Source organism: Citrus clementina, unplaced genomic scaffold (genome assembly GCF_000493195.1).
Source record: "Citrus clementina cultivar Clemenules unplaced genomic scaffold, Citrus_clementina_v1.0 scaffold_9, whole genome shotgun sequence".
Taxonomy (NCBI): domain Eukaryota; kingdom Viridiplantae; phylum Streptophyta; class Magnoliopsida; order Sapindales; family Rutaceae; genus Citrus; species Citrus x clementina.
In genome coordinates this window covers 11,303,673-11,321,077 of record NW_006261964.1, presented here as the reverse complement: position 1 = coordinate 11,321,077, position 17,405 = coordinate 11,303,673, and the positions used below count along the sequence as shown (strand labels likewise).

At 35.0% G+C, this 17,405-nt stretch overlaps 2 protein-coding genes across 2 annotated transcripts; both read left to right on the top strand.

The window, feature by feature from the left end:
* Positions 1-3,304: 3,304 nt before the first annotated feature.
* On the top strand, positions 3,305-15,235 carry LOC18033170. Its single transcript, XM_024186236.1, has 13 exons — positions 3,305-3,457; positions 4,180-4,767; positions 5,037-6,257; positions 6,420-6,756; positions 7,253-7,508; positions 7,599-7,815; positions 7,900-8,261; positions 8,396-8,932; positions 9,816-11,007; positions 11,691-12,044; positions 12,991-13,228; positions 13,463-15,171; positions 15,221-15,235. Exons 1-13 carry the CDS (start codon positions 3,326-3,328, stop codon positions 15,233-15,235), a joined length of 7,158 nt encoding a protein of 2,385 aa, XP_024042004.1. The 5' UTR covers positions 3,305-3,325.
* Positions 15,236-15,382: 147 nt separating this feature from the next.
* Positions 15,383-17,132, top strand: LOC112097426. Its single transcript, XM_024182675.1, has 3 exons — positions 15,383-16,104; positions 16,224-16,381; positions 16,579-17,132. Exons 1-3 carry the CDS (start codon positions 15,472-15,474, stop codon positions 16,922-16,924), a joined length of 1,137 nt encoding a protein of 378 aa, XP_024038443.1. The 5' UTR covers positions 15,383-15,471; the 3' UTR covers positions 16,925-17,132.
* Positions 17,133-17,405: the final 273 nt, after the last annotated feature.

The following is a 17,405-nucleotide window of genomic DNA, read 5'->3' as shown; positions in this document are numbered from 1 at the left end:
GAGGATCCATTTTCCTGTGATTTAAGGAAGAAAGATGGATCTAGCCAACTTACACAATTGCTTAATTAAGTGAGTCGTTTCCATTGTTCACCTTGAAGATAATGTGTATATAAATAAGCTCCTTTGTGTTGAGAAAGATTATGACCCAAGTATTTAATTTGGCAAGTTAAAATTCAACAATGTAGCTTCATTTTCCCAAGCCTACTGCAAAATAAGAAAGGCAAGAGTCACATTTGTTTGTGAAACCCAATGACTAATAGAGTACTTTTTATAAATTATAAACATGTAATTTTCTTTAGTATCTTACTAGATCTTAGTGTATATAGTTGTTTTTTTTTAATTGCCAGAAATTCGGTTTTTACATTTTTTTTTATTATTAGGCGTTGTCCTAAATTATATTTTTTTATATTAAGACCTGAATCTTTATTATATTTGAAGCTAAATTGACTTATGATGTATAAAAAATTTGACCAATTAAAGGAAATAAGATTAATTTTGAATTGCCCCTCATGAATTGATTGTCTTCAAATCACTCTCTTATTTTTAAAAACATTAATTTAGCCTCCATTTTTATTAAGAAGATAAAAATTTTAAAAAAAAGGTCAACGTACCCTTATTTTTCCTTATCCTTTGAACAAAAATAGAGATAATTTGAGGGTTTTTTTTCATAAAAAAAAGGTGGTCAATGCACACAAGAATAATTTAAAGTTATTAATGATGCTTAATAACGTGAACTTTGCTTTATAAATTTATCCAAAGAAATTAAAGCTAGACTAATAGAATGGAAATATGGTTGTCGTTGACCTGAGGTCTTCTTAATTTATTTCTTTATATTTAATTACTTTAATTTTGGTTAAAAAAATTAGTTTACCTTTATTCTAAAAAATAATGCAGCTTTAGCTTTTGATTTTTAAAAATAATCTTTATTTTTTTGGGGTAATAAAAAATATACAACATATTATCAACACTGATGATTATTTAATTTATCATCTTTTAATTCGTCATTATTTAGTGATTATTTTGTAGAAAAAAATAAAAAATAAAAAACTCATTCGAATCACAACTTTACTACACCGGTCATTACATGCAGAAACATATTCATATTCACTCAACCAACTCCATGGAATTTATTGGATGGATAGAATTCAATTCGAACAAATATCTACTTTTATTATTAAGCATCATTAGATGCTTAAATTCGCATCACGTGCGAGCACGAAGAAACTAAAGCCCTTCAAATCAATCAAGTAGCTTGCTCGTGCCATCCGGCCATCCATTTTGACCATTACTTACAATAGGCAAATTGACATGAAATCAGTAATGAGTAATTAATCAGCTCTATTCCACTGAACTAATGCTACATTTATCAATTAGTAATTAAAATGTGTTGGAATGAGAAAGAGAAATCGGAATTAAAATAAGTTGTTTACTTAAATTGCAAAAATTAGAATCAAAATGAGTATATTTATATTGATATGCTTATTTTGCCTTAGAATCTGAATAGATTATTTCAAATTACTAAAATATCCTAAATTAACTATTGTCACTTTTATCATTATTTGTTATAATTGTAGTGATTATGAGTAGTCAAAAAAATTGTTATTAATAATAATAATAACAGCAACAACAATAATAAATAATAATAATAATATTAATAAAACCATCTTCGTCATCCTTAACGTTGTAGTTGTCGTTGTGGTTATTATTATTAATAATATCTTTATTATCACTATTATTTTCACTATTATTATCATTATTATTAACAACAACAATGACAAGAATAATAATAATGATGATGATGATATAATAATATTTTAATAGAAGATAAAAGTGGAATTATGAAATTTAGGTAGAGATAAAATGGTGAGTTCAAAGAATGAGAACTCGATTCCTAATCCACTCTCTTCTCCAATTGGAATCAAGTTCTCATTTGTTATTTTCAATTTCACACTACAAAAAAATAGGCAATTGAAAATAAAAATTAAACACATAATATTATTAAATAATTAGTGACATGTAACTATTTAAACTAGGTAAGATCCCAAAACTTAAAATATTGCAACGAAGCTATGATTTAGAATATATATATATATATATAGTAGTTTTCTAATCAGGAATCCCTGACTTTAATAAAGTCAGGGATTAGTTAAAAGACAAAAAAAATTAGATTTTACTACACTACATGATAAAATACAGTGCATTAGAGTATGTGTTTATTTTGTCTTTTAGCTAATCCCTGATTGAAAAACTACTATATATATATATATGTATGTATGTATGTATGTATGTATGTATGTATGTATGTTAGTTTTCCAACCAGAAATCCCTGACTTTAATAAAGTCAGGGATTAGCTAAAAGATAAAAATAAATAAATTTCAATATACTACAAGATAAAATACGATGCATTGGAGAATGTGTTTATTTTATTTTTTAACTTATCCTGATTAAAGTCTGAGATCCCTTATTAAAAAACTATATATATATATATATATATATATATATATATATAGGCACACACACTTTTATGGTTGCTTAGCCCTTGATGTAAGGTTTCCATTAAGTCTTTTGACCTTGACATCTGGCGGAAATAATAATTAAAAAGTCATTATTTTCTTTTTTAGAATAAAAGTAATGTAATTAAATTAAATACAAATGAAATGAAACGAAGACAGCGTGTCAACCTTATTTTCTGTAAATACAGATTCTAAAGACAACTTTCTTTGTCAAACTTTTCTTCAATTACTTCTTTATAGAAAGCATTATTAACCATTGGGTTCCAGCGCGACTATTGCCTTTCACATTTTAGATTTTGTAATACTTGATCATAATCTTCATCCTGATCATCAACAATCTGCATAATCTTTAAGGGAAAAGAAATGAAAAATAAAATAAAAAATGAAAGCTACATTTATTTTCATTTTCGTTCCAATGTGAATATTCATCCTTTGATGGAGAAATGGAAAACGAATTAATTGCATTTCCAAAGCAAGTTGAAATAAAGGGGGGAAAAATGTAAAGACTCAGTGAAGAACACCCTTAGTCCATTTTGCTACAGTGTGAGTAAGCAAGCAACTTCCCTTTTGAAAGCTTTTTCTTTTCTGTTTCATTTTAAGGTTTCTTTTCTTTGTTAACTGATTTTCAACAGTTCTTTTGTACTATCTATCCTACTTGCTTTCTTGTGAAGCAACTTCATTATGTTTTAACACGTAGGGAATCTCTTTTTTTTTCAAAACAAAAAAGTTATTTTGAGGATTTAAAGGGTGTCTTTGAAGTGGGTTCTTAACATTTTGGTTGTTGGTTTGATTATGCAGAGAGAGGAGAGAAATGATGAAGATGGAAGGTGAAGCTAGTAGTAGTAGCAATGAGAGGGCACTTCCCAATCGCCATGGTTTCATTGATACTCTATTTTCCTGGTCTCTTCAGGACATTCTTAATGAAAATCTTTTCAAGGAAAAGGTTTGCTCTAATTTCTTCCCCATTTTCATCCTCATTTTTTAATAGTTTCTTCACATGGATTTGAAGGTTTGGCCATGCTAACTTACATTCATATTATGTGACTCCATAATTAAAAAGAGAATATTTCTGAGCTCACGCTGTAACAATTAATGATACCTGTGATGTAAAGTCCTTTTAAAGCAGTTTCCTATAAATCTTTACTAATTAGTTAGATTCTAGCATTTCCCTTTTTGAGTTGGAAGTTTGTTTGATATCTTTACTAATATGTCTAGCGTTGCTCTTTCAATTATAGATATTAATGTTTACCTATATTAATGATGTATATCTAATTTTAATTTTAAAGGAAAGCAGAAGCATGTTACTTGCTATCGAAGTTTCTAATAATGGACCAGATAGCTTATAAAGTGTTTATGAATGTTTCGCATCAAGTTTCACGGGCTCAGCTATTTCAGATTTCAGTTACCGTCTATGATCATGGCACAAAGACATACATTGCTCATACAAAATTCTGCGATTGTCCTATGTAACTATTGCTGTATATGAACATTTACATTTCTAGTCCTTTTATATGCATGACTGTAAACACCCATGTGTGTTTTCTTACTCTTTCTGCAATATTTTAAACCTAAGAACCTTTGTGCTGTTCTGCCCATTTTATGTTTCTGCTAGCGAATTTCATTTTACATTCAACTGTACACTAACTGCTGTTTCGTTCCTTTTAGGTGAAACAAATTCCATTATCGTTTCAGTCTGACAGTCAGTATTTTGAGTCATTTGTTTTCCCCTTGTTGGAAGAAACACGAGCAAACCTGTTCTCAAGCCTGGAAAATATTTCAAAAGCACCTTTCGCTCAAGTGGTTGCTTTTGATGATTCTGAGCCAGATAGACCAATGTTGTATGATGTTCAGGTGGGTTACTGGAGCAACAGATTCAGTGATCTCGGCAAAGAGCCTTACAAAACACTGCCAGGGGATATTTTAGTTCTAGCAGATGATAAGCCCGAAACTGCCTCTGATTTGCAGAGGGTGGGAAGGATACAGACTTTTGTAGCAGTCACGAAAATAGCAGAGGTCGAGAATGAAAGTGACGAGAAGGAAAGCGACGAGGAGGATGTGGACAAGAATGAAATTGATACAAGTTCCACTTATTTTCAAGTCAAGGCCTCTAGAAAAATCCAAATTGATGGTGCAAAGAAATTACCATTCTTGATTTTCTTGACAAATATAACTACAAACAAAAGAATATGGAACTCCTTACATATGAATGGAAATTCAAAGATTATCAAGGAAATTCTGTGCACTGATTCTGTGGTAAGTGTTTTGGAGATGATCTTTTTAGATTATGATCTTTCTTTATGTCATGTAATTAGTTTAACTTATGATCTTTCTTTATGTCATGTAATTAGTTTACCTTCACCAGTATGGAATGTCCAACTTTTATACGAGGGAATGCATGATGAATTGATTATAATGTATCATCAAAGTAGGATAACATTAATGGCTTTTAGGCTCACTGAATATACTTCTGCCTTCTGACATTAGCTGTCGATTGATTGTTACACTTTCATCTCGAGTGCTAGGTTGATGAAAATTGCGAACTCTGTTCCGTGCAAAGTGAGGGCATCTGGACTGAGATATTTGGTCCTAGTTTGTCTTCTACCCTGAATGATTCACAAGTACAGGCTATCTTATCCTGTCTTCGTCATACACATTGTGACCACAAGGCCACTGTCCAACTTATTTGGGGCCCGCCGGGCACGGGGAAAACTAAAACTGTTAGTATGCTGCTCGTTAACCTCTTACAAATGAAGTGCAGAACCCTCATTTGTGCCCCAACAAATGTTGCAATTAAGGAACTTGCCTCTCGTGTTGTGAAACTGGTAAAAGAATCAGTTGAAAGAGATTCTAGAGATCTTCCGTTTTTCCCACTGGGAGAGATTCTCTTATTTGGAAATAATGAGCGTCTAAAAGTTGATTCAGGAGTTGAGGAGATATATTTGGACTATCGTATTGAGAGGCTTGTGGAGTGCTTTGCACCGCACACCAGTTGGAAGCATTATTTTGGTTCCATGATAGATTTTCTTGAACACTGTGTTTCTCAGTATCATAACTTCTGGGACAAATGGATGAAGCCAAGTGAAGACATCAATGGAAACATGATCGAGCAGAAAGAATGCTGGAAGGAAGCTGAAGCGAGCAAGGGGGAGATGCCATTTCATGAGTTTGTCAGAGAAAGATTTCAACGTACTGCAGCTCCACTTAGAAGTTGCATTCTTAACTTCGGTACCCATATACCCAAGTGTTACATCGGGGAAGATAATTTTCAGGTCATGGTAACCCTTATGAATTTACTTGATTCTTTTGAAACCTTACTGTTTCAAGACAACGTGGTTTCTGAGGAGCTTGAAGTACTTTTTTCACATTCAGTAGATGAAGATTTTTCTCAGTCAATTCTGGATATAAAGTACTTGTTACACAAGAAGAGAAGTGAATGTCATTTTGTTTTAAGAAATCTTCGGAATTCTTTTAACAAACTTGACCTTCCCAGAGCTATGGACAAAGAAAGACTTAAAGATTTAGTTAAGGGTTTCTGTTTTAAAACGGCTTCTTTATTTTTTAGTACTGCTTCAAGTTCATATATGCTGCATTCAATGGCAATGGAACCACTGGTCTTTCTAGTTATAGATGAAGCAGCACAGTTAAAGGAAAGTGAATCAACCATACCTCTACAGCTCTCGGGTATAAAGCATGCAGTTCTTTTTGGAGATGAGTGTCAGTTACCAGCTATGGTTGAAAGCAAGGTATGTTATTGTTATTTAGACATCTTACATACGTTTTCTTTTGTCTCCTTTGCATTTCACCCTTGTTTAATTGAATTTTAGTTGAACTGGAGTATGCAGCTTTCTACACATTTGATGCTCGCTTCTTCATTTTTTCCCTCTCTTTTTTACATTTCTTTTCAGGTTTCTGGAGAAGCTTGTTTCGGTAGAAGTTTATTTGAGAGGTTAAGCCGTTTGAGACACTCACGTTTGAGACACTCAAAACACCTGCTCCCTATACAGTACAGAATGCATCCATCCATTAGCCTCTTCCCAAACTCATATTTCTATGACAACAAGATTTGTGATTCCCCTAGTGTTAGGAAAAGAAGCTATGAAAAACGATTTTTGCCTGGGCCAATGTATGGTCCATATTCTTTCATTAATGTGTTTGGTGGAAGAGAAGAGTTCATTGAGCACAGCTGTAGAAATATGGTTGAGGTATCTGCAGTGATGAAAATTATGCTGAACTTGTACAAAGGTATGTCTCGGTGGAGCCTCACTCTTGTGTACATCTAAATATTTTTGCCTCACTGTAGCTTTTGTTTATTTGAATTTTGATATTTTCCTTTGAGAAAGAAGATATACTTTCATCTTATCAAAATTTTCTGCTATTATGATTCATGATTGTATGGGTTTGTTCAACCACTCTTATACTATTTTCCTAGTTAAGACTGCAAAATTGTACGGATTCATTTTATTTCCTGTTAAACATAATTGAAGAGAAAAAGGAGTGTAATTTAGATGCAGTGGTGCATATAGATAGTGCAAGTATTCTGACTGCATTACTGGGAAGAGATATCCCTGTCATCTTGCAAAATATGTATCCTTTAGATTCCCTTAGTGCACAGTGTAAGTAATTTGTGCTCTAATCTATTAAAAAAAAGCCTATCAATGTGAAATATTTCTTTCTGCCAGTGTACTTTGAGTATGTTAACACATCAATTTCTTATTTCCTTGTAATCCTTAACGTGCAGCTTGGATTCACTCAAAAGAGAAGCTCAGCATTGGTATAGTGTCGCCTTACAGGGCACAAGTTGTTGCAATTCAAGAAAAACTTGGAAGTAAATATGAGAAAAGTGTAGGCTTTGCTGTAAAAGTGATGTCCATTGATGGTTTTCAGGGAGGAGAAGAGGACATAATAATAATTTCAACTGTAAGATCTAACAATGGTGGATCAATTGGTTTCATATCCGATCCTAAGAGAGCAAATGTGGCTCTTACGAGGGCTAGGTAACATGCAATATCTTAGAATATTACTCATTATTTGGTTTATTTTGAACTACAATGATGAATAACTTCTGTCGATTTGACTCCTTCTAGGCACTGTCTTTGGATTTTGGGGAATGAAAGAACTTTAACTCGTAATAAATCTGTTTGGAAAGCCTTAGTCCTTGATGCTAAGGCTCGAAAGTGTTTTTTTAATGCTGATGATGATAAGGATTTGGGGAAAGCAATATTAAAGGTGAAGAAAGAGCTTGATGAATTAGATGAACTCCTCAATCCCGGAAGTGTACTTTTCAGAAGTCAAAGGTGGAAGGTACTTAATTTTAGTCATCATACTTTCTTTCACAATCAGTGTTTCTGTTATGACTTGTTACTAATTATTTTCTTCTTTCCTCAGGTTAATTTTAGTGATAACTTTTTGAAATCATTTCGAAAGCTGACTTCAAAACGGACCAAAAATTTGGTTATCAACCTTCTGCTGAAACTTTCTAGTGGGTGGCGACCTAAGAAGAGAAATGTGGACTCAGTCTGTGCAAGCTCTTTACACATCATTAAGCAATTCAAGGTTGAAGGATTCTATATTATTTGCACAATTGACATAGTGAAGGATGTGGAGGAATCTCAGTACATCCAAGTTTTGAAAGTCTGGGATATACTGACTTTGGAGCATGTCCAAAAACTGGTGACACGTCTGGATAACATATTTGTGAAGTACACTGATGAGTATCTTAATCTTTGCAAAGAGAAATGTATTGAGGGGTATGTCTATTCTTTATTCTCATTGTTTTGATTCCTAAACATTAGAGCATTGCTTGGAGTGAAAGGAATATGATTGTTTAGTCATGTTTGGGTGAATTTGTTTTAATTACTGCGGGTTGTTTCTTTGCACCCAGGAATTTAGAGGTTCCAAAGACTTGGGCAGTCAATTCAAATATTGTCCGGTTCAAGAATCTTGCTGAGAATGAATGTGGGTGTGACTTAAGTGGTGCTGCATCTGATAGTAGAAATTATGCTGAGAATTCAAATGTGAGTGACAGTCTGTTGTTGATGAAGTTCTACCCCTTATCATCAGGTGTAGTGAGCCACCTCCTATCTGACCGTGACGGTAGAGAATTGGATCTTCCATTCGAAGTAACAGATGAGCAGTTGGAGATTATCCTTTTTCCTAGAAGCACCTTTGTACTTGGTCGGTCGGGTACTGGGAAAACTACTATTCTGGTAATGAAATTGTTTCAGAAAGAAAAACATCACTACATGGTAGTGGAACAATTCTATGGAGTAAATAATAGTTTAACTCTGCATACTAGCCAGGAATCGGAGATTGAGGAGGGTCTTGAGAAGACTGAAAGAGCTATCCTGCGGCAACTTTTTGTGACAGTTAGTCCTAAACTATGTTTTGCTGTAAAGCGACATATATCTCACTTGAAGAGGTACATGGTTTGTTTTAATGAAATCTCTGTTAAGTTTTATATTTTATTTAAAAAAAATCCTCTTCACCTTAAATCTACAAATGATGAATTTGCACGAGTTCGATAAGTTAGGTTCTATATATTAGATTCTTCCTCCCTTCTTTTCTGTTAAGGAAATTAGAAAATTTTTCACTTCTAAAACCAAACATATAATTTTAGTGTGCCTATGAATATCGAATGTTAGAAGGCATGTCTATGAGTTGAGGAAGTTAGCTTTATTGTCAAACATTTTCTGTCCTGACTGAGACCGAAAGCTTCTAATGATTCGAAATCAACATTTTAGTTCTCCATTTTTTTCCTCTTTAAGATTGCTATGAACGGAAATGATGGCTAGGGGTTAACTTAATTAGCTTAAGTTTAAACCAGTTTAATGCATTTTCTATTTTTTGTTAATCATGTTGAAATTAGAAAAGAAATCAAATTTTCAGTGCTGTCTTTTTTTTTTTACTCTGAATAAAACATTAAAAAAAAAAAATCTTAGCGGGTTTAAGAAGCTTTAGGCTTCTTATTTCATATCATATTTCATGAATTCATCATGTTTATGAGTGTCTCAACATTCTATTGACAATAAGCCTTGTTTTCTGGTATTTGAAGATATTTTAACTTGTTAATTTTGATTGATGCATCTGCCAAAATCATCTTACTAGTGTGATATGCAATAGAATCATTTTTAAGAAGCCTAATTTTAGTTGCTGCTACTTGCCTACTGTCTGAAAAAGAGTGTTTAGTGTTTTTAGGTTCTCAGCTGTATCCACTAAATAGATTAACAATTTTAATGCTTTCCTTGACATTTGTTACACTGAATATGTTTTGTGTCTAATGATTGGCCTTTTTAAATCTGCAGCTCTGCCTTTGATGGAAAGTTTGCAGCAGAAAGCATTGAGATTAATGATATTGATGATGCTGCAGAATTCAGAGATATCCCAAATTCTGTTGTTGATATTCCAACAGAGGCTTACCCTCTTGTCATAACATTTCACAAGTTCTTGATGATGTTGGATGGGACATTGGATAATTCATACTTTGAGAGATTCCATGATGTAAGGAAACACTATGGTCAAGTTCAAAATTCAAGATCACTTTTCATACAGAACGTTATCAGGACTAAAGAAGTTGATTATGAAAGGTTTAGTTCAACGTACTGGCCTCATTTTAATGCACAACTAACAAAGAAGCTTGATCCTTCTAGAGTCTTTACTGAGATTATATCTTACATAAAAGGTGGTCTCCAATCAATTGATATTATTGATGGTAAACTCAATCGGGAAGATTATGTTAATTTATCAGAGACCAGGATTTCCACTCTCAGCAGACAGTTGAGGGAGAAAATCTATGATATTTTTGAAAACTATGAACAAATGAAGTTGAGAAATGTTGACTTTGATTTGGCCGATCTAGTTAATCATCTTCATCATCGACTTAAAGAAGGAAGTTATAAGGGTGATAAATTTCATTTTGTTTACATTGACGAAGTTCAAGATCTTACTATGAGTCAAATCGCTCTGTTCAAGTACGTCTGCAGAAATATTGAAGAGGGTTTTGTTTTTTCGGGTGACACAGCGCAGACAATTGCTAGGGACATTGACTTTAGGTTTCAAGATATACGATCTCTGTTCTACAAGAAGTTTGTACTGGAATCGAGAAACAATGGTGATCGTGGAAGACAAGAAAAAGGACAACTCTCAGATATTTTCAGTTTGAGTCAGAACTTCCGTACCCATGTAGGTGTGCTTAACTTAGCTCAAAGCATCATGGAACTTCTTTACCGGTTCTTCCCTCACTCCGTTGATATTTTAAAACCTGAGACTAGTCTTATATATGGAGAGCCTCCCATTTTGCTTGAATCTGGGGATGAGGAAAATGCAATCTTAAAAATTTTTGGAAACAGTGGAGAAGTGGGAGGACATATAGTCGGTTTTGGGGCAGAGCAAGTTATATTGGTCCGCGATGACTCTGTTCGAAAGGAAATTTCCAATTATGTCGGGAAGCAAGCTCTTGTGCTGACAATAATAGAGAGCAAGGGCCTTGAGTTTCAGGTGATTTATTATTGAAAACATTTTAGTAATAGTGGAGTAATAAGAGTAGATTTTTATTTTGATTGGTTATATCATGCTACACTTTTTTGAGTACTCTCCTAATCTATGGTAATGTTTTTGTTGGTGGGCTCTTCTGTGTTCTAGTCAACAGTTTCAAAATGCACTTTACCTCTGTTACCCCTTGTCAGATTTTTCTCCATGGGCAATGTAGAATAAGCATATCTTGTAGCTGATGAAACTACTTCTGGTGACTATTTAGTGGTCAGTTTCTTATGGATGAGAATGAAAACATAAGGAGATTTTCGGTTGGTTGGCCGGGTACAAGGAAAACTACTATAATATGCTTAGTTAGATGTTTTCCAGTTGAACCAGCTATTACCCACACTTTATTGATTAGAAATAAGTACATAAAAATAGGAATATAACCAAGAAGATAACCAATTCTATGAGTAAAATACAACAATTAGAGATATTTTACTGTCAAATAAGATAATATAAGAAACTGATAAAGTTCATGCCAACTTTAGTTGCGGCCTTAAAAAGCATGGTTTTTACTTTTAATTTGATTTGATTTTCTAAAATGTTTTAATTCATACATCCAAGTTTTCGTCCCTTGTTCTTCACTGTAGTTATCAAGAATCCTAAATTTCACCAATGTTGACTTACATTATCTCTTTCTATAGGATGTACTGTTGTACAACTTTTTTGGCACTTCACCTCTGAAAAATCAATGGAGGGTAGTATATGAATATATGAAGGAACAGGCTTTGCTTGACTCCACATCACCTAGGTCCTTCCCAAGCTTCAATGAAGCTAAACACAATGTATTGTGCTCTGAACTGAAGCAACTGTATGTAGCCATCACTCGCACACGGCAAAGGTTGTGGATATGGGAAAATATGGAGGAGTTCTCCAAACCTATGTTTGACTATTGGAAGAAAAAGTCCCTTGTTCAAGTCAGGCAGTTGGATGATTCACTTGCACAAGCAATGCAAGTAGCAAGCAGCTCAGAGGAGTGGAAGTCACGGGGCATTAAGGTACTTGTAATCTTTACCCTTTTTTTCCCTTTGTGTGAGAGAGAGTGTTTGTGTGTCTCACTGTCTCTATGAACTCATTTATTTGTTACATGCCGAATGTATTGTGCTTTTTCACTAGCACTGTGATAGGACTTAGGGCTAAATTAGGGCTGACTTTTATTGATTAAATCAAAAGAAAACAAACAATCAATCCTGACCTACAATTCGAGAGGTAGGTCAATTTCTCCCAAAACTCCTAATGGTTCCTAATACCAGACAAAACTCAACATAAACCCTAAATGATTCCATAATCTCTTATTTATAGCTAAACCCCTAATTAATAATAAAGTTTCTAAATTGCCCCTGCCCCTAAAATTACTAAACAGCCCCTGCCCCTTTATATTTGCGCCTAACATAAGTTTTCATGGACCTAACACACTGAAATCAATTTATTCTGATTGCCATTTTTCTATTTCTGGCACCCAAAAGAGATTTGACATTTGACATTCATTATTAGACTGCACGCCTGCATTGCATGGAACAAGACACGGTGATCATGATTACCATCGCCATTACTTTTTAACTACTACTATTATCATCATTGTCTATGTAGTGCCTCTTGCATTGTCAGAATCCTTTCTTGAGAAGACACCTTTTAGTAAAATTTTACTGGAAAAACTGCACGATCATTGCTGCATTTATCAAAACATGGTCATGAATATCTCAGTCCATGCCTTTATGTTTGTGATTTAGACTACTACTATTGGTGCCTCAGTAATCTGCACTAAACAATAGGATGACATTGACATAGCTAACAGTGCAACTGGTGTTACCTTTAATTTATGTCAGCTAAATGGATGATGTTGTCAACACCCTGCATTTTCTTTCTAGGAGTGAGATGGATGTTTGTTCCTCGTCAAAATCAAATGTCGTTTTTCCTTTCTGCTAATTATTTGCTGTTTTCCAGCTGTTTTGTGAGCATAACTATGAAATGGCAACTATATGCTTCGAAAAAGCTAAGGATTCTTATTGGGAAGGAAGGTCTAAAGCAACCGGCCTCAAGGCAGCAGCTGATCGTATTTGCAGTTCGAACCCTCTAGAGGCTAATGTTTATCTTAGGGAAGCTGCTAAAATTTTTGAAGCCATAGGCAAGGCTGATTCTGCTGCCAAATGTTTTTATGATTTAGGAGAATACGAAAGAGCAGGTATGAATTTGACATTTAGTGTTGATGGAATGTAATGCTGTGGTATGGCTGAAGTTTTGTTCATGTTATCTTCTCCCGTAACTTGAATGTCCCGTGGTTGAATTCTGACACTTGTGATGTTGGGAATTTGGTATTTTCAGGATTGTTTTAGATTATAGATAAAATGTTATGATATTTTTGTACGACCTATGAGACTATAAATTTGACAATCAGATTAACTTTCTTATCCTGCAGGTCGGATTTATATGGAAAGATGTGAGAAACCTGAGCTGAAAAATGCTGGGGAATGTTTTTCTCTGGCAGGGTGCTATGAGCTTGCGGCTGATGTATATGCCAGGGGCAATTTTTTCTCAGAATGTTTAGCTGTTTGCTCCAAAGGAAAACTTTTTGACATTGGGTTGCAATACATCAACTACTGGAAACAGCAGGCTGATACAGATGTTGGTCTAGTTGGAAGAAGCAAGGACATAAACAAAATTGATCAAGACTTTCTACAGAGTTGTGCTCTTCATTATCATGGGCTCAATGATAACAAATCCATGATGAAATTCGTTAAAGCTTTTCATTCCGTGGATTTGATGCGCAACTTTTTAAAGTCTAAAAGTTGCTTTGATGAGCTTCTGGTGTTGGAAGAAGAATCAGGAAACTTCATGGATGCTGCAAAAATTGCAAAACTGAGAGGAAACATTCTTCGTACAGCAGATTTGTTACAGAAGGCAGGAAATTTCAAGGAAGCTTGTAATCTCACTCTCAACTATGTGCTTTCCAACTCTCTTTGGTCACCTGGGAGCAAAGGGTGGCCCTTAAAGCAGTTTACACAGAAGAAGGAGCTTCTAGACAAAGCCAAGTCACTGGCAAAGAATGACTCGGAGCAATTCTATGAATTTGTATGTACTGAAGCTGACATTTTATCAGATCATCAGAGTGACCTACTGATTTTGAATCAACAATTAAATGCTTCTAAGAAACATCAGAGTAACAGCGGTGAAACAATATCTGTTAGAAAGATTCTTGATTTTCATCTGAAAACCAATTCCTCTAAATATGTGTGGGAAGATGAATTGGTTTTAGATCTCAAAGCACATTCGGAGGAGACAATTTGTAGAAACGGGGTTACTGTTCAGACTCTGGTCTACTTTTGGGACTGCTGGAAGGATAATATCGTGAATGTGCTTCAGTATCTTGGATGTCTCAAAAGCCAGCACTTTAACGACTTTAGAAGTTATGGAGATTTCTGCTTGAATTACCTTGGTGTGTGGAAGCAATACAATAATCTGAATACCACCTATCTTTTGTTGAACTCTGATGCTGATTGGGTGAGAGAATTGGACAATAAAAGTGGGAAGTTGACCTCTATCAATGTCCATCAGCTTGTAGAGGCGGCTAGGAGTTATTGGAATTCTGAGTTGCTCTCTGTTGGTATGAGCGTCTTGGGCAATCTTGAAGCCCTTTATAAGCAGTCATCCAAGAATTCGCCATCTATGTCTTGGCAAGTACCATGTCTTGCTTACATGTACGAAGTTGCAAAATTTCTTCTGAGTTCCAAGTATCTGAACCTCCAGTACCATGCTAAGGGACTGCAGAAATTTGTTGACCAATCAACTGAGCATTTCTTTGACTTCATATTTCCTCCTGACTGGCGAGAATCAATGACAAAGAATATGATTTTTCTGAGAGGAACTGAGTTGTACAGGAATATCATCAAAGAAATCATTTTTAAGAACATTGGTTTGAAGATTAATCTATCTCATAGGCTAATTGGAAGCACGGTGGTAATGATTCTTGGGACAGGCAAGTTAAGCAATGATGTATATGAGCGAGTTGCAAGACGGTTTGATGGAAATTCACCATGGAAGGAATTTGTCAAGAGTCTCTCTTGGAATATGGGATTTGAATCTTGTCAGGGATCTGCGTCGTACCGTAACTCTGATGAATTGGAAGAGGTTTCTCATATTTGGAAATTCTATAGAGCTTTATTGGATACTTATGAAGCCAACTGGAGGATAGCTAGCTATATAACACCAGATTGTTTCCTGTATCTTATCGAGCGCCTTTTGATTTTATTGTCTAGCTTCAAGGGCTACATTTTCACTACAAAGTCATCTTTTGTTGATTGGCTTATCTACCAGGAAGGGAGCGCCTCTCTATCTTTCAGCTTATTACTTGATGTTCATCAATCCTTTGGAGATGTACTTGAATTTATTTTCAACATCGTTCAGCAGTTCCTATACAATGAGAAGGAAATGATGCAGTGGATTCAACAATCTCATACAAAAAATAAACAGTACCACTCGTTGGTGGTTTTGAGATTGGTTGTCATAGTATGTTTGCTTCATTTGAACTTTGGGAATTCCGTGAATTTGCTTGTCGACTTGCTGGGCAGAAACTATATTTCCAATAAGTTGCCATGGGAATTCTGTGATGCCCTCCGCAGAGGACGAAAACGTGATGTTCTGAATGTTATCGCTGAAGCATTTAAAAAGATAGGCAATCCTCTTGTGGTTGCGAGTTTGGGAGGAAATTGCCCAAAATTTGCATGTACAGATGCAATTTTTGTGGACATGAGGGTCACCAAATGCAAGGAGGACATTTTAAGAACTTTATTTCCAGTAAATGAAGCCTCTCAAGGTCATGCTGCAGCTGCTAGAATGGAAGCCACTAATATACAAAGGGAAGAACTGCCTACAGACAGTTGTGAACTAGGGAAGAGTTCAAACGTTTCATCTTCTGGTTCTACTTCCCTGCAAGATCTGGGAACAAATACATTGAACGTAAAGGTGGATGACCTGCTGATGAACCTTGGACAATTCTGGAAAATATTCGAAGCAATAGAGTTCGGATGCTTTGGAATAGTGTTCAAAGACTCAGCTACTAAGGTAATGCCAAGTTGTTTCACATTGTCAATTTGGCTTCAGTTTGGAGCTGGTGATAAACTGTGCACAGAGTAATGTGAATACCTTTTTGTTTGCTGATTTGTTCTTAGTGTATCTTGTAGGAGGATGTGAAGAAAAGTATTCAACTTTTAACTGCTGCAATGGATGGATGCTCTCAGAAAAGCTCTTTTAATGGTGAAGATAAAAATCGATGGGATGAAGCAGCCAGCATGCTTGAAGATTTGAAACGGCTTTATGCTGCACTTGATGGTGTGATGAGGTCAGTTTAAAAAGGATGTTGACTTGCAAGGTTCGCAATAGCATTACAAAATTGAACAATTTTTGCTTTTCACAATGTCCAAATCAAAGCTGTTGCATGCATGATTTTTTAAAGGCAATTGGAATCTGCATTAGTTAGTCATAGTTGGTGTATAATATCAGTTCCCATAATAACATTTGATCGTCTAATTTCTTCAGTGGGCAGAAACACGAGAACGTTCCAACACTCCAAAAAATTTACAACAGGTTGCAGTCAAGAAGACTGGAAATAGAACCTTTCCTGAATCAGCTATTGCAGCAATACATAATTGGTAAAGGCAAGTCATCAGAGACTGGCATTGTATCAGCTGGTGAATGTGAAGTGGAAAACACCAACAGCAACACCGATTACGATGGCAATTCCGATAAGGGAAAGATGGTTTCTACATCAGCAACCAGTGCTTCTGAAGACCAAGGCATCAGTCAGAAACCTGAAAACAAGAAGTCGGGACCAAGCAAGTCCAAAAAACACAAAAAGGGGAAACGTGGCCAGAAACATAAGTAGTGTAGCCTGATACAACAACATTTTTCCTCTATAAAGTTGTTACCGGTAGTTACTGCCTGAACTCCTGCTCTTTGCACTGTAGTTAATTAACTTCCATACAAGCGTCTTACCATTTGATTAAAACTGGGCAAATGAATCGGCAAGATGTGTAATAAACAGAACCACCTCATATTACTTTGCATTTGATTGTGGTAAGTGCTAAAAATGGCAATTTGTATTGTATGCGATGATTACTAGTTTTTTAGAGTCTCACAAATATTAGGTCCATCCAAGACTTAAAACTTCATTATTTGGTGCTTGGCACATTAGTAGAATTTTTCATTATTTGGTGCATAACCTTGGCACATTAGTAAACTTTCAACTTCAAAATGCGGATACGCAGGTTTGAGATGAGAATTTCATCCTTACATCATGTGTTGCTATAATGAGCAAGGCTGGGAAATATTTTGGTGGTTCCTTTGATGTTGTACCGCAAGTCTAT

Coding starts and splice junctions, on each gene's coding strand:
- LOC112097426 (XM_024182675.1), top strand. CDS start 15,472: ATGATGCAGTGGATTCAACAATCTCATACAAAAAATAAACAGTACCAC. Junction 16,105..16,223: donor TCAAAGACTCAGCTACTAAG/GTAATGCCAAGT, acceptor TGTATCTTGTAG/GAGGATGTGAAGAAAAGTAT. Junction 16,382..16,578: donor GCACTTGATGGTGTGATGAG/GTCAGTTTAAAA, acceptor TAATTTCTTCAG/TGGGCAGAAACACGAGAACG.
- LOC18033170 (XM_024186236.1), top strand. CDS start 3,326: ATGATGAAGATGGAAGGTGAAGCTAGTAGTAGTAGCAATGAGAGGGCA. Junction 11,008..11,690: donor GCAAGGGCCTTGAGTTTCAG/GTGATTTATTAT, acceptor CTCTTTCTATAG/GATGTACTGTTGTACAACTT. Junction 12,045..12,990: donor GGAAGTCACGGGGCATTAAG/GTACTTGTAATC, acceptor GCTGTTTTCCAG/CTGTTTTGTGAGCATAACTA.